This window comes from Caretta caretta, chromosome 2 (genome assembly GCF_965140235.1).
Source record: "Caretta caretta isolate rCarCar2 chromosome 2, rCarCar1.hap1, whole genome shotgun sequence".
NCBI classification, from domain to species: domain Eukaryota; kingdom Metazoa; phylum Chordata; order Testudines; family Cheloniidae; genus Caretta; species Caretta caretta.
Window position 1 is genome coordinate 199985553 of NC_134207.1, and position 15939 is coordinate 200001491.

At 51.0% G+C, this 15939-nt stretch overlaps 1 protein-coding gene across 9 annotated transcripts in view; it reads left to right on the top strand.

Annotated features, from left to right (window-relative positions):
- THRB (thyroid hormone receptor beta) overlaps positions 1–15939 on the top strand; it is a 316316-nt gene that overhangs the window by 281420 nt on the left and 18957 nt on the right. For all 9 annotated transcript variants that reach the window (XM_048838575.2, XM_075125745.1, XM_048838580.2 and 6 more), the window contains 2 exons: positions 1468–1615; positions 5057–5262. In XM_048838575.2, the coding sequence (XP_048694532.1) occupies positions 1468–1615; positions 5057–5262 (354 nt within the window). The remainder of the gene's footprint in view (positions 1–1467; positions 1616–5056; positions 5263–15939) is intronic.

Genomic DNA, 15939 nt, shown 5'->3' on the forward strand with positions numbered 1-15939 from the left:
GAATTTCACCCACTGTACATAAAGTTAAGCATGTGTGGAGGTCTTTGCAGGGTCAGGGACTTAGGTTATGTATACACAGCATTAAAAGATCCATGGCACAGCCACGGCCGTTCTGGGTCAGCTGACTTAGACTTGGAAGTCTTGGCTGCAGGGCTAAAAATTGCAGTGTAGACATTCGGGTTTGGGATGGAGACTGAGTTCTGGGTGGATCTCAGAGCTGAGGCTCTGGTCCAAGCTCAGACATCTACACTACAATTTATAGCCCCACCACCCAAGCCCTGTGACACTGAGTCAATTGCCTGGGGCTCTGAGACTCAGTGCTTCAGGTTTTTTAGGTCCATAATGTGTTTGGTAGCTGGATGTGGGCCGAAACTGTTCTCAGGCTATGGAGAGATCTGGAATCAAATACAGATCTGAACATCTTGCTTTGCTCCCATCTTGATTGCCCCCACTGTAGTTGCATACCCTTTTAGGGCCTGATCCTGCTGTCTCTAACGTCAATGGCAAAGCTCCTGTTGACTTTAACAATAGCAGATTCAGGTCCTTAACGTTCAGAGAGAAGGCGGTATCTGATTTCTCTAGAAATCAGATCCTCAACTAATGTAAATCATTGACGTCAGTGGAGCTGTATCAATTTATGCCAGCTGGCCCCAAATACATACTGCAATTCGTGGTGATAATCTGACATGTGACATTTTGTCCTGACTACAAAGGTGGGCATAGGTAAGGGTGTACTCATTTCCTCAGATTTATAGTCCACTTGAAAATTGTGGGTTCAATATTTAGGCTTGAGCTCAAAACTTCTGATGGGCAAGTTTTGTTTGGCTCTGGCAAAATGCTACTGCTGCATGTGTTTTTGTTTTTAATTCTCTCGGTAGCCTTAATTACTTTCACGCAAGCATCTTGCACACAAGCAGATGTTTCCCTTTAGTCGGAAATAAATGTTTTAATTTAGAGATGGGCCTGAATTAAACCCCCAGATTCAAATGCTCTTGGGCTTTTGGGAGGTCTGAATCTCAACCTGGATGCAGATCAGAATTCCTTACTTGGCCTCTGTGTTTACAATAGGACTCCTCGAAAACACCAGCTCTGAACACACTTTGTGGGTGGTTCAGAATCTGAGTTTAGATGCAAATACTGCAATTGGTACCTCTGTCAAAAAGAGGCAAAACTAGCACCCTGCATCTGAACAGTACCTCACCCACATTTGGATCTAGACATCCCAGGTCTATCTCTAGTTTTAATTTTAGGGGAAAATGTTTCTTGCAACCCAAAATGTTTCTTGCAACCCAAAAAAGTAAGGAGCCTATATTAAGGGATTGATGTGCTCATTAAATATCCTAGAACTTTATGACACACAATATTCCATCTTGCATACATGGTTGCATCAGTACCAAGCCCAAGTACCTTTCAACACCAAAAAAAACACAGAACACTAATGCCTCCTGAATTTTCTTTCCCACTTAGGGATTTTTTCGAAGAACCATTCAGAAAAATCTCCATCCAACCTATTCCTGTAAATATGAAGGAAAATGTGTGATAGACAAAGTGACAAGAAACCAGTGTCAGGAATGTCGCTTCAAAAAATGCATCTATGTTGGCATGGCAACAGATTGTAAGTAGATTTCTTTTTTCTTCTTTTAATTTTGCTCTTTGTTTAAAATGTGTTGACTGGTGAAGATTGCTTGAACAGAACGGACACACCAGCAAATTTTCCCTTTTATAACGTAGTGTTTGGAAATTATGTTTATTATTATAACAAACTATTTCTGTCATAGGGTGGTAATATTTTGTTTACTTTTAATAGATTGGACCTTCTCTTGGCCTTAACCACATTATGTAACATGAAGGATGTTAATTTCTAGTGTGGGAGAGGGAATCCATTTGGATAGATGCCTTGCTGGAAAAACATCTTGTTTAGAAATTTCTAGAGAATGTGAAGTTGAATGTATGTTTTTATGAGTCATCCTGTAGTTTGTTTTATTTTTAGCCATAAAGGACGTATGTACTGAGAGAGAGTGCTACTCAAATTCTAGAGAACCAGGACATATGGCTGCAAGATTAACCCTTAGGGATCTTGTTTTCCCATCATTGCACAGGGGATTTACACCATAACTTAAATTAGTATAAATGGGAGTAACTTACATAAATCCCCCCGCATTAGTTAATGATTGTTACCAGTGTAATCCCCTGCAGAAAAACAAAGTGAGAAAAGACCCATTAAGGAGAAATTACGCAACTAAAATGTGCTAAGTTTGTTTGTCCTAATAGGAATTATAATGTTTTACATATACACGGAAGCATTGATTAGAATGAAGTATCTGTCATTTCATCATTCCCAATGAAAATGGCATGAGAGGGGACTGGGTGGCTCTAGGCCACCAGTTCGAATGCAGCCCAGACTGGCAGTGACCAAAAGTTACTACCATTGGCTGTTTAGTGGCTATTTAAAATGAGATATTGATCTCAGTTTGGTTCCTGTTAGAAGATGTCAACACCACCATTAATTGGTAGTCCCAGTAGAGGAGTGAATAAGCATGACAGCCAAACTCTCCCTCTACCAGTAGAGGTGACCCTTCCAGTTTAGAATTGATCCATATTACTGGGACAAGGTACAGGAAGCGTTGCTGCTCCCTATGTATTACCAGTTATGGACAAAACCTGCTCTTTTTTCCATCTTGAATAGTTCAGTCTACTTAAATGGGACAACTCATGTGAGTAGGGCAAGGAGGATTTTTCTCTCTGTGGATAAACAGAGGTAATCCATCTCTAGGGCTGTCTAATGCGATATGTGTCACTAGAACTGGACTCAGAAAAAATTAGAAAAGCCTACAGGAATAAGGGTGAGGGGAATTGTTAGTGGTGGAAATTTATATGACCAAATAATATTCCAGGTCATTTATCATCTTTGTGTATTCACAGAACCTAGTCAACCTCTACACCAGGGGTTCTCAAACTTCATTGCACCGCAACCCCCTTCTGACGATAAAAATTACTACGTGACCCCAGAAGCGGAGGCTGAAGTCTGAGCCAGACTGAGCCCCACTGCCCAGGGCAGGGGGCCAAAGCCCAAGGGCTTCAGCCCCAGGGCGGGGGACCATAGCCTGAGCCCTGCCACCCAGGTCAGAAGCCCTTGGGCTTCGGCCTTGGGCAGTAGGGCACAAGCTTCAGCTTTGGCCCTGGGCTGTGGGGCTTGGGCTTTGGCTCCGGGCCCTAGCAAGTCTAACACCAGCCCTGGTGACCCCATTAAAATGGGGTCCCGACCCACTTTGGGGTCCTGACCCATAGTTTGAGAACCGCTGGTCTAGAGGCAACTAGGAGTTTGTTATAGGAAAATCAGCACTCACAGTTAAAACACATTCTCTGCAGTAACTTCCTTGAAATGAAATCCTATATTCAGGGTTTGAAAACTACCCTTGCTCATGGTCAGTAGAAAGCTTTCACAGACAAGTGCCATCAAATTATGCAGAATTTAATCTCATTTACAAAATTTAAGATTCTGGCTCTTTGTCTGCAACCTGTGAACATGAGACAAATGGAAACTGAGGTAGTACTGTCTTCCTGAACTCTGTCTGCAGACTTTAATGCCTCCACTGCTGCTCATCGCTTTCCCAGGTTGCACCAGTGGGAAATTGTCTAGTTTCCTATCAGTTAAACTGAGGCTATTTGGAGTCCTGTGGACAATGGTGAGACTTATGAGGCAACAGATTAATCTAATCTTGCAGCTTGGGGAAGCTAAGAGCAACAGCAGAGGAAGGCATTGGAGCTGTCCATATAGAGTAGGGCTATTCCCTTTGGAAGAGGTGTGTATTTTGATCTTGTCGACAGTCCTTTAGAGAGCCTGACTGTACTATGTAGACTGGCCTCTCAACCTCTTCTTGAAGTGGACTCTAAATATTTTATTACTTTACATTCTGCCATGGTATAGACTTAAACTGCTGTCATCACTTTCTCCCTTTTGTACTCTAGGAAAGTGAGGTCTCGTAGAGATCAAAATAGGGAGGCTGAAGAGAAGCTAGATTATATCAAGGCAACAATAAATTTCCTCTATAGTGCCTCCATGACCCTCAAACCCTGCGGCACCTTGCTCAGATGTTGCTTGGGTCTCTAGATACACACCACACTTCTGCAGGCAATCTCTGGAGCCCTGCCTCATTCCATAATTGTGTTTTCCCACAACCAATTTCATTTAATTGGTATAGGTTGGGGGTTTTCAAACTTCATTGCACCATGATCCCCTTCTAACAACAAAAATGACTACGCGACCCCAGGAGCAGGGGCTGAAGTCTGAGCCCGCCCAAGCCTCGCCGCCCTAGGCAGGAGGCCAAAGCCAAAACCCAAGGGCTTCAGTCCCAGAGCAGGGGACTGTAGCCTCAGTCCCACTGCCCAGGGCTGAAGCATGGGCTTCAGCTTTGGCCCTCGGCGGTGGGTGATGAGACTTCGGCCCCGGGCCTCAGCAAGTCTAACACCAGCCCTGGCGACTCCATTAAAATGGGGTCACAAACCACTTTGGGGTCCTGACCCACAGTTTGAGAACTGCCGCTCTACACTATTATATTCTTGCTTCCTATTTTACCATGTCAGTTTATGAGACTGTAACATGAGCACTGGCTTGGCTGTTTTTTTGTTTCCTTTTCTTTCTTAAGGAAAAAGAAAGACCCCTCGTTTTCTAGCTTGGAATACACTAACAAGTGGATGGGGGGTCCAATTTACTATCAGTCTTGCATAGTTTTACACTCTGTGAGTGGTCCCATTGAACATAGTGGGACTCCACTGAACATAGTGGGACTCCATTGAAGACAATGGCACTACTCTCCATGAATAAAGTTAAGCACATGTGTAAGTAAATCATTCAGGATCTAGAGAGAATAAGTGTGGGGTAAGAAAGACTAGCTCTGCTACCTTCCAGGCTGGCTGATAGACTTCTTCACCAACTGCCTTGTCAAGTTGTTTCTAGTTCTCTCAGCACATCTGAGATAAGTCAGACTAAAATTCAGACACTCCCAAGAGCAGGTGTCCATTTTGTTACTTTTTATTTTGTTTTTATTCCTGATAGTGGTGCTGGATGACAGCAAGCGGTTAGCAAAAAGGAAGCTGATAGAAGAAAACCGAGAGAAGAGACGTCGGGAAGAGCTACAAAAAACAATTGGGCACAGACCCGAGCCAACAGATGAGGAATGGGAGCTGATCAAAATTGTCACTGAAGCGCATGTGGCCACTAATGCACAAGGAAGTCACTGGAAACAAAAAAGGAAATTTCTGGTAGGAACTGAAGCCTTGTACTCTGCTTTTGTTGCCAATTTCTTTTATTCCCTCAGAAGCCCCTTCCCAGCACTGTCACCCCCAAATTTGTTTGTATGTTGACTGGTGAACTGTATGAAAAATCACATGAACTTCATAATTAGTGGTTGACAACTTCTGTGAATCTGATCATCTGATCAAACTATGCAGCTAAAACGGGAACCCCCTGTTCTGGTAGAGTAAGGAAAAATAGAAAGTACATCTTACTCCTTATATGCTGGTGTCAGCCCATAATATAAATAATGGTTATGTGTGTGCATGTGTATTCAGACACATTTGTCCATGTATGGACTGATATCCAGCACGGCTTCATGTTGTGAATAAAAACCTTTTTTTCAGGTAATAACACAAAAATCAGATTTTTGTTAAATTGTGTTTTTATTGCCCCTTTGTTCAAAAATGAATACATTTATTTAAACCAAAAAAAAAAATTCTGGGAGGAGGAATTAAGCTCAGCAAAAACAGGATAGTACATCACTGGGATTGCAGATTGTAGAAGGACCCTGGGGACCTTTTCAGGGGAAAGGTCTAACTATTGAATAAGTGATAACTGAGGTTCAGCCTAGAAAATAAAAGGCTCAGCCCCTAAAAAGGGTTTGTTTCATTTCTGATTATTTTTCTAAATTTGATTTGTAAAGGAAATTAATGCAGAATACCAAATGCTCCTGCAGCACACAAATACCAAAGGGCCTCAAAGGAAAGTGAAATCTACTTCAGTCCAAGGTACACCAGACCATAGAATGACCTCCAGGTGGAAATTCTCATATCTATACGCACAGACACCTGCAGCGTACTCTGCACAAACCTTGAGCCATTGTTAAGCCCACTACAGGAAGTTTTGCATTTGAGTCAGCTGATCAGTTTTTTGACGTTGTGACAAAGTTTCTGCTCTACCTTGGTGGGTCTTGCACTTATTGGCGGATTTACTCGCCTTGGAGCTTTACGGCAGCCCTCAGCTTGGCCGTTTTTCTGAATTCACAGTCCAGGTTGACTCCTCCTATGTCCGACCAGGACTTGGGAGGATTTGGGGAGAACCTGGGCCCGCTCTCTACTCCGGGTTCCAGCCCAGGGCCCTGTGGAATGCAGCTGTCTAGAGTGCCTCCTGGAACAGCTGTGCGACAGCTACAACTCCCTGGGCTACTTCCCCATGGCCTCCTCCCAACACCTTCTTTATCCTCACCATAGGACCTTCCTCCTGGTGTCTGGTAATGCTTGTACACCTCAGCCCTTCAACAGTCCGCGTTCTCATTCTTAGCTCTTAGTGCTTCTTGCTCCCAGCTCCTCACACGCAACCACAAACTGAAGTGAGCTCCTTTTTAAAACCCAGGTGCCCTGATTAGCCTACCTTAATTGATTTTAGCAGCTTCTTGATTGGCTGCAGGTGTTCTAATCAGCCTGTCTTAATTGTCTCCAGAAGGTTCCTGATTGTTCTGGAACCTTCCCTGCTCCCTTACCCAGGGAAAAGGGACCTACTTAGCCTGGGGCTTATATATCTGCCTTCTATTACTCCCCTATAGCCATCTGGCCTGACCTTGTCACATATCCCCCGAGTCTGCTCAACACTACGGGGTTGGGCAACTTGGGACTTCAGGCAGTGTACTCGTGACAAGCCATCTGCATTGCCATGGTGGCTTCCAGCCTGGTGTTGTATGGTGAATTGGAAACATTGTAGGGAGAGGAACCATCTGGTCACCCTTGCATTCTTCTCTTTATTTTGCTGCATCCACTGGAGGGGTGCATGGTCAGTCACAAGGGTAAACCGTCATCCCAGAAGGTAATAACGTAGTGTTTCCATGGCCCATTTCACAGCTAGACACTCTCTTTCAACCACGACATACTTCTGCTCTCTCGGGAGGAGTTTCCTGCTGAGGTAGAGGATTGGGTGTTCTTTGTCTCCGACCATCTGCGATAGGACAGCTCCCAATCCTACTTCAGATGCATCTGTTTGTAAAATGAATTCTTTGTTGAAGTCTGGGGCTATAAGCATGGGGTACTGCAGAGGGCTGTCTGTAGATCCCTGAGTGCTTTCTCTGCGGCATCTGTCCACTTCACCATGTCTGGACCCCGGGCTTTAATCAGGTCTGTCAGGGGACTCGCTCTGGTAGCAAAATGGAGAATAAATCGTCGGTAGTACCCCATTACACCCAGAAATGCCCGGACTTGCTTTTTCCGATTCGGCCGGGCCAATTTTGGATAGCCTCTAGTTTGTTTAGTTGGGGCTTGACCATGCCCCTTCCTACAATGTAGCCAAGATATTTAGCCTCGGTGCCATCGGGTTTGGGCACCAACACAATCGGGCTTGACCACTGACTGTAGGACTCTTCGATGACTCCCAGCTCCAACATCCTTTTTACCTCTGCCTTGATCTCCTCCCTTTTTGCTGCTGGGACCTGATAGGGCCTTAAAGTTACCCTTGCCCCAGGGTCTGTGATAATGTGGTGATATGCTTCAGTGGTCCAGCCTGGTTTGGTTGAAAGCACGTCCTGGTATTGGATGATCATCTCAGTTACCTCCTTCTTCTGGTTTGATGTCAGATCAGTGGATATCCTGATCTGCTCCTGCATGTTATTTCCCTGGATCGGGGTCTCTTGGGCCACTACACATGCCTCTTGTTGGTGCCAAGGCTTTAAGAGGTTAATGTGATAAATTTGTTCTTGTTTCCGGCATCCTGGCTGCCACACCTTGTAGGTTACTTCCCCCACGGGTTCAACCACCTCATAGGGCCCCTGCCATTGGGCCAAAAGCTTGCTTTCTGCCGTGGGTACCCACACCGTCACGTGATCCCCTGGTTGGAACTTTTGCCTGGCGATTGTAATGGGTTCGCTGGGCCTCCTGCGCCTTTTCCAAATGTTCCCGTACAATAGGGGTGACCCGGCCTATCCGTTCTCGCATCTGCAACACATGGTCAATTATATTTCTCCCCTCGTTGGGTTCCTCTTCCCAGATTTCTTTTGCAATATCTAGTATGCCATGGGGGTGGCGTCCGTATAATAATTCAAAGGGGGAAAACCCAGTTGAGGCCTGAGGTACCTCCCAGATTGCAAACATAAGGTAGGGAGTAGTGTGTCCCAATCCTTCCCATCTCGACTTTTTTACCACTTTCCTTATCATTGCCTTGAGGGTTCAGTTAAACCTTTCTACCAGCCCATCGGTCTGCGGATGATAGACTGAAGTTCTCAGGGTAAGTATATGGAGCAGCGTACAGAGGTCCTTCATTAGCTTCGACATAAATGGGGTACCTTGGTCTGTTAATATCTCCTTTGGTAGCCCCACTCGGGCAAAGATCCCCACCAACTCGTTAGCTATCGTTTTAGAGGCCGTGTTCCACAGGGGGACGGCTTCTGGGTAGCGAGTATCATAATCCAGAACGACAAGTATATATTGGTGGCCCCGGGCTGTCTTCTCCATGGGTCCCACTAGATCCATGGCTATTCACTCGAAGGGGACCTCTATAATGGGAAGGGGTACTAAAGGTGCCCTCAAGTGGGGATGGGGACTGTGCAGCTGACACTCCGGGTAGGACGCACAGTACCTCCGCACTTCTTCATGTACTCTGGGCCAGAAGAATTGTCGCAGGACCCATGCCAGGGTCTTCTCTACCCCCAAATGCCCCCCAAAAAGATGACTATGGGCAAGACTTAATACAGCATTCTGGTGTTTTTGAGGTATTGGGATCTGCTGTACCTTCTGCCCCTGTATTGGTGCAATCTGGTATAAGAGATTCTTCTTCATTATGAAGTAGGGTCCTGGTCCCTGGGTTTTCCCTTCCACGGGGACCCCATCTATTTCGGTCACCTCCTTCCTAATGTTGTCATACCGTGGGTCTTCAGCCTGGTCCCGTCCAAAATTTCCTCTCCTGGAGCTAATCTGCCCGAGATCTAGGGGGCCAGTCTCTGTTGCCTCTACTGGTTCAGAGGCATTAGGGTGTGGGTCCGACTCGGGTGCTTCTCCCTCCTGGGTGGCCTCCTTTTCAGCTGCTCGGGTCCGCCTACCTATGAGAGTGACCCTCTGGCTTTGGGCCAGTATTCGGTTTCCCAAGGCCTTAGCTGCCCTTGTTTCCCTTTTCATCTTTCTACGCTGTCTGAGAGTGGAGAACAAATCTGAGGATATTTCAGAGAAGGTTGGGGGTTGACAGTCTACTGTGGATGCCGCACTACTTTCAGGGCTTCCCCCTTTCTCCAATTCCTCTACCTGGAGTAAGTCTCCAAACCCTGGGAAGTCCCTCCCTATGAGCACTGGGTATGGGAGTTTAGGGACTACACCTGCTGCTACCTCAGTAGTGTTCCCCTGAATCTCGATTTTTACTGGGATGGTGGGGTAATAACTAACTGTCCCATGGACGCATATTATCCCCATACGCTTAGCCCACAGCAACTGACTACGCTTCACGAGATTCCCCGAGACAAGCGTGATAGCACTCCCCAAATCAACCAGTGCTGTGGTCTCTACCCCATTTAGCTTCACCGGTCTAGTATACATATGTGGGGTTAGTGAGACCCCCACAAGGTGGATTAGGGAGCCTGGGTCTGCCCAGTTCCCCAGGTTACACTGTATAGGCTCCTCGGCATTGGGACACTGTGCAGCTATGTGTCCCCACTCCCGGCAGGCGTAACATCTGTAAGGAGCCCTAGGCATTCCCCGGTCTCTTGGTTTGGGTAGTCTAATATCACGATCCTCTTCCCCCTCAGTGCTCCGACTCTTTGTGGCTTCTGGTGGGCCTTCAGCCCCTCTCTTTTTCCACCTGGGTTCTCCTGGTGGCCCAGTCACCCAAGCTCTAGGGCTTGGTGCTGCTAGTTTAACCCGGGGTGCTTCTTCCTTAACTGGTCGGGTCAGCTCCCTAGCCGTCCTTCACCTCTCTACCAGTGCGACAACCTCGTCGTAGGTGGAGGGTTCGTTCTGGCTTACCCAGGCATGAAGGTCTGGCGGTAGTCCTCTCATGTACCGGTCGATGACCAGAAACTCTAGTATCTCCTCCAGACTCCAGGACTCAGTTTGTAACCACTTTTATGCGAGATGGATGAGGTCATATAATTGGGACCGTGGGGTTTTGTTTTCATGGTACCTCCACTCATGATATCGCTGGGCCTGCACTGCGGTTGTTACCCCAGATCTGGCCAGGATCTCTGCTTTCAGCTGGGGGTAGTCTGCCGCAGCCTCTTCAGGCAAATCATATGAGGCCTTCTGGGCCTCCCCACACCGGAATGGAGCGAGGATGCCAGACCACTGTTCTCGGGGCCAAGCCTCCCACAGGGCTGTCCTATCAAAGGCCAGGAGGTGTGCCTCCACATCATCCTCCCGCGTCATTTTCTGCAGCCAATTGCTGGCCTGCATGATCTGCGTCCCATCATGGCCGCGGTTCTGCTCTGTAAGGGCCTTACCTGGTTTACCAGTTCCCGCAACATAACCTGGTCTTGAGCACCCTGGTCCATCAGCAGATGATTAGTCTCTTGCTGCAACCTCACTGCGTCCTGTTGGGTGGCTGCCTGGACACGGGTAGCCTCCTGCTGGGCAGCCATGGCTTGTATCAGTGCCCGCACTACCTCCTCCATTGTGGTGAAAAAATCAAAAATAGATGCTCTTCACTTTTTTTTTCTTTTTTTTTTCCTTCCAAACACCCTCCTTCTTCCGCCTTGCTGTGGATACCAGATCCCACTTCCGACACCAGTTGTGACAAAGTTCCTGCTCTACCTTGGTGGGTCTTGCGCTTATTAGCGGATTTGCTCGCCTTGGAGCTTCACGGCAGCCCTCAGCTTGGCCGTTTTTCTGAATTCACAGTCCAGGTTGACTCCTCCTGTGTCTGACCAGGACTTGGGAGGATTTGGGGGGAACCTGGGTCCGCCCTCTACGCCGGGTTCCAGCCCAGGGCCCTGTGGAATGCAGCTGTCTAGAGTGCCTCCTGGAACGGCTGTGCGACAGCTACAATTCCCTGGGCTACTTCCCCACGGCCTCCTCCCAACACCTTCTTTATCCTCACCATAGGACCTTCCTCCTGGTGTCTGATAATGCTTGTACACCTCAGTCCTCCAACAGTCCACGTTCTCACTCTCAGCTCCTAGTGCCTCTTGCTCCCAGCTCCTCACACGCACACCACAAACTGCTCCTTTTTAAAACCCAGGTGCCCTGATTAGCCTGCCTTAATTGAGTCTAGCAGCTTCTTCATTGGCTGCAGGTGTTCTAATCAGCCTCCAGAAGGTTCCTGATTGTTCTGGAACCTTCCCTGCTCCCTTATCCAGGGAAAAGGGACCTCCTTCGCTTACTGCTAATCTATCTGCTTTCTATTCCTCTCCTGTAGCCCCATGGCCTGGGCTTTTCTTACTTTTTGCCCCTGCTTCAGCTTCCCCCCCGACCGGGCCAGACGCTTTTTCTTCGTTTTGTTTTTTTTGCTGTTTTTCTGCTGCAATTTGAGTGCTGGTCGGCTGCCAGCTAGCTGCCAGCCCCCCCACGCCTGCCCTTGGATGCTGCTACTGCTCTGGCTGAAACTGCCGACCCGCTCCCCGGAGGAGGGGAGTGGAAGCCCCCAGTCCAAACCGTTTTGCTGTTTGATTCTGGACCCGTACTGGGCCGAGAGGAATCTTCTTATCTACTCGACATTCCTGGCCTGCTGAAAGCCTCGCTGTCTAAAGCTACAAAGCCAGAAGAGAAGATAGCCGACAGAAAAACCACCCAGGGAAGCTACAAACCATCGTAGAGGGGGCCGTAAGACTGAGTAACTTTTGAACTGTACTCTCGTGTGGGAGGAGGTTTGACTGTGTCTTGACTGCATTTGTAGGGGCACAGGGGGTGTGGCATGGAGCTGCCCCCCGATCCATCGGTGCCCCCCCCAACACTAGTACAACCGTCACGGCCCCCGCGCCGTCTGTCCCTGCTGGCAACTTGCCATCTGCCTCTGGATTCAGCTGCTCACCCTGATTCCACCGTCCGGGCCAGAAACAACAGCCAACCAAACGAGACTCTTTGGACAAATGCACGTGGGTTCATGTCCGTCCGTCCCCCGCCCGCGGACTGTCCACCCCACAGTTTGCCCCTACTACCTGACCCCAACTCCTGTTTCCTCCCCCTCTCCAGTCCGATCCATTTCCCCCTCCCGCCCTCCCGCAACCTGCAGCCCAACAGGGAGAAGTGGTTAATCTGCTTCCCCCTCCCCCCTCCTCCTTCTGGTGTCTCCCCATCTCTCCCTGCTCACGATGGCGGGGAATGAGAGGGGTGAGGCCCCTCTAACAACCTCAGCTGCCCCTTCCCCACCTACCCCCCCGCCCAACCCCCAAGCCTCTCCCCCCACCACTGCTGCCAAAACACCTGCCACCGCCCCCGCTGGGGCATCAGCAGCAGGAGGCACTGGGGCGATTATCACCGCTGCCACGCCCACCGCCCCCCCCAGATTCTAGGAGAGCCCCCCAGTTGGCCGGAAAGGCCAGGGTGTGAAGAAGGGAAAGGGCCCCGCTACAACCACCAGGCCCTCCATGACAGGGGCTGTCCCCACCGCTGTGGCCTCGTCATCGACCATGGCGTCCCTCCCCACTGTTCCCTCCACCAGCTCTGCGAGCGTCCCTCCCCCGGCCCCCACAGCATATGCCTGGGTGGCGGCAGCCTCCCTGCCTGCCGCCTCGTCATCTTGCCCACCCACCGCCTCTGCTACCATCAATAGTGGCCGGGGCCCCTTTCCTACCATGACCAGGAAACACGGCGTCCATTGCCTCCTGGTGCCCGCCTCACCCCACGTGGAGACATACGTGCAGGCGTTGGCGAGGGTGGTAGGACCCATGGCTATTGTGGCAGCCTCCAAAATGTACGGGAAGGTCGTCTTTCTCTTAGCATCGGAGGCTGCCGCCCAGGAGGCAGTGGAGAAGGGCCTGGCGGTGCGGGGGGGGAGGGTTTTGTCCCCCTGGAGCCGCTAGAGGACCTGGGCGTCCGCCTCGTCCTGACCTCCGTCCCTCCTTTTTTACCTAATGCCGCGCTGTTACCCGCTCTTTCCATCCTGGGGAAACCCGTTTCTGTCATCAGCCCTCTCCAGTTGGGCTGCAAGGACCCCACCCTCCGTCACGTCCTCTCGTTCCACCGGCAAGTGCAGCTTCTACCGCCGCCGGCGGCACGTGACAGAGAGGCGCTCGAGGGGTCCTTCCTAGTTCCCTACCAGGGAGCCTGCTATCGGGTCTACTACTCTATAGGAGAGGCCCAGTGCTACCTCTGCCGATCAGTGGGGCATGTCCGAAGAGACTGCCCCTTGGCCCGGCGGGGAGGGGCACCCGAGACCCGGCAGGACATCGGCTCCGTCATTGCTGGCGCCCCTGGCCGCCCGGCACCTGAAACCACCTCTCCTCCTGCTCGATCCACTGCTACTCCTGCCCGGGCCCAAAGGACACCTCCCCTACAATGCCCAGATGAGCGAGGGAGCCCCGCCCTCGCTGCTAACAATCTGGCAGAGTCTATGGAGGAGGGTGCAGCAAAGATACTACCAGGCAGAGGAGAGGGCCCGCCCCAAGGGGAACCCTCCCTCCCTCATTCTGCCTCACCGTTACCCCCCCGAGCCCCTGAACCATCGCCTCTGCCCTCCGACACGACCCCTGCTAACCAGTCCCCAGACGATGCTATGGAGGGCTGGACCCTAGTCCAGGGGAAGTGAGGCAAACGGAAGGCTCGAGCTCCGGTTTACCCATCCGATGCGGAGGCTCCCCGGAAGACCAGGAAGGAGGGCACTGACACTGAGCCTTCTGCTCTGCCCACGAGTGAGATCCATCCGCCGGTGTCGGGTGGGGAAGACACGATAGCACTGGAAGGTAGGATCTGCCCTCCACGGAAGACCCTCCCCTCTGAGACCCCTGGGGAAGCCCCTTCTGCCCGGACATCACCCGAAACCCCCACGAACCCCCAGGCAACCGTCGAGGCGGGCACCAGAGGGGAGACCCCTGGGGTGGCGGAAGGCAACCTCTCCTCCATGTATGAGGAGATCGAGGCCCTAGGTCTGACCCCGGTCACCCAGGGAGAGGATGACCTTCTGCCGGCTGGCCTGGATCTGGGCAACCTCACTCCAGTCCCCCTTTCCCCATGCTCCCTCCCCCTAACCGCCTTCCTGGGCGGGGACCCTACAGAAGGTAGTCCACCGCCTGATGCCGTGGCTGCCAAATCCACCACAGAGCCTGCGCCTGACATCACCGGGAGCCCCCTCCCCACCCCCTTAACCCTCTAATCTGTTCGGGAGGTGCCACCTCTCAGCTGCTTGCCTCCCGAAGCCCAGAGCCTCGCCTTTGCCCCTTTCCCCACCCCATCCCTGCCCAATCCACCTCCTCCTGCAATGCTATTGCCGCCCCTGGGGTTATTTCTTTCCCTTTTTTTGCGGATCCCCCCCAAGGAGCAGTCTTCGCATTTTCCTGCTGCGACCCATTAGGAGCTCCAATTTTCCCTCCACCATCCCCTTCTACCCCAAGGCTTGAGACGGACTTAATAACTTTGGCCTGTCAGACGCCCCGTCGGTGGTCTGCACCCTGCCTGCCCGCCTCAGCGGACCACGAGCCTGCACCAAGAGCCCCACCAGGGAATAACCAAGAAATCGCAACCCCACCCCCCCATGAGCTGCGAAAAGCGTTGCGGGAGTTTTTAGAAGACGCCCGTGGCTCCCGCAACAACGTACAGCTAGCTCTCCAGCGATGGGGGGACTTTGACCAAATCCTCCAAGCCACAAGGGCCCTTATAAGAGAGGGTAGAGGGACAGGAAGGCAAGGTGCCGCGGCCTACGGGCGGGTCCGCAGCTTCCGTGATAAATTACTCACTTACGGGACGGGTCACGGATTGTTGCGTGACCCGCTGGGAGTTGCGAACACCCCCACCAACAAGGAACCCCCACCCCCCCAGCCCTCCGCATGACGCCTCTCATTATCGCAACTTTGAACACCAGGGGCTGTAGGATGGCTCTCCGCAGGTCCCAGGTGTTCTCTTTCCTTCGGGAGGGGAGGTACTCTGTGGTTTTCCTGCAGGAGACCCATACAGATCCAACCGCCAAGGACAGCTGGCAGCTGGAGTGCGGGGACAGGGTCTACTTTAGCCATTTCACGGTTCGACAGGCTGGAGTGGCGACCCTGTTCTCCCCCGACCTACGACCCGAGGTGCTAGGGGTCACTGAGGCTGTGCCGGGCCACCTGCTGCATCTCTGGGTCCGTATGGAGGGGCTCGTGATCAACCTCATTAACATCTATGCCCCGACAACGAGCCCAAAGCGGCCGCAATTCTACCAGCGGGTGTCCGTCTTCCTCATCACCCTAGATTCTCACGAGTGCCTAGTCCTGGGAGGTGACTTTAACACCACCCTTGAGGAGCAGGACCGCTCGGGGGCCGAGCTGAGCCCGGCCGCCGCGAACATTCTCCAAGAAATAGTCGAATATCACTCCCTAGTGGATGTCTGGCGTGACCACCACCTGGATGACACTTCCACGTTTACCTTTGTCCGGGTGGAGGCCCATCGGTCACACCACTCTCGGTTGGACCGTATTTATTTATCCCATTTCCATCTTTCACGAGCCCACTCTTCCAACATTCGGCCGGCCCCATTTTCCGACCATCATCTAGCCACCATAACAGCCTCCCTCCATGCAGAGAGGCTGGGGCCGGCCTATTGGCATTTTAACAACAGCCTGTTGGAGGATGAGG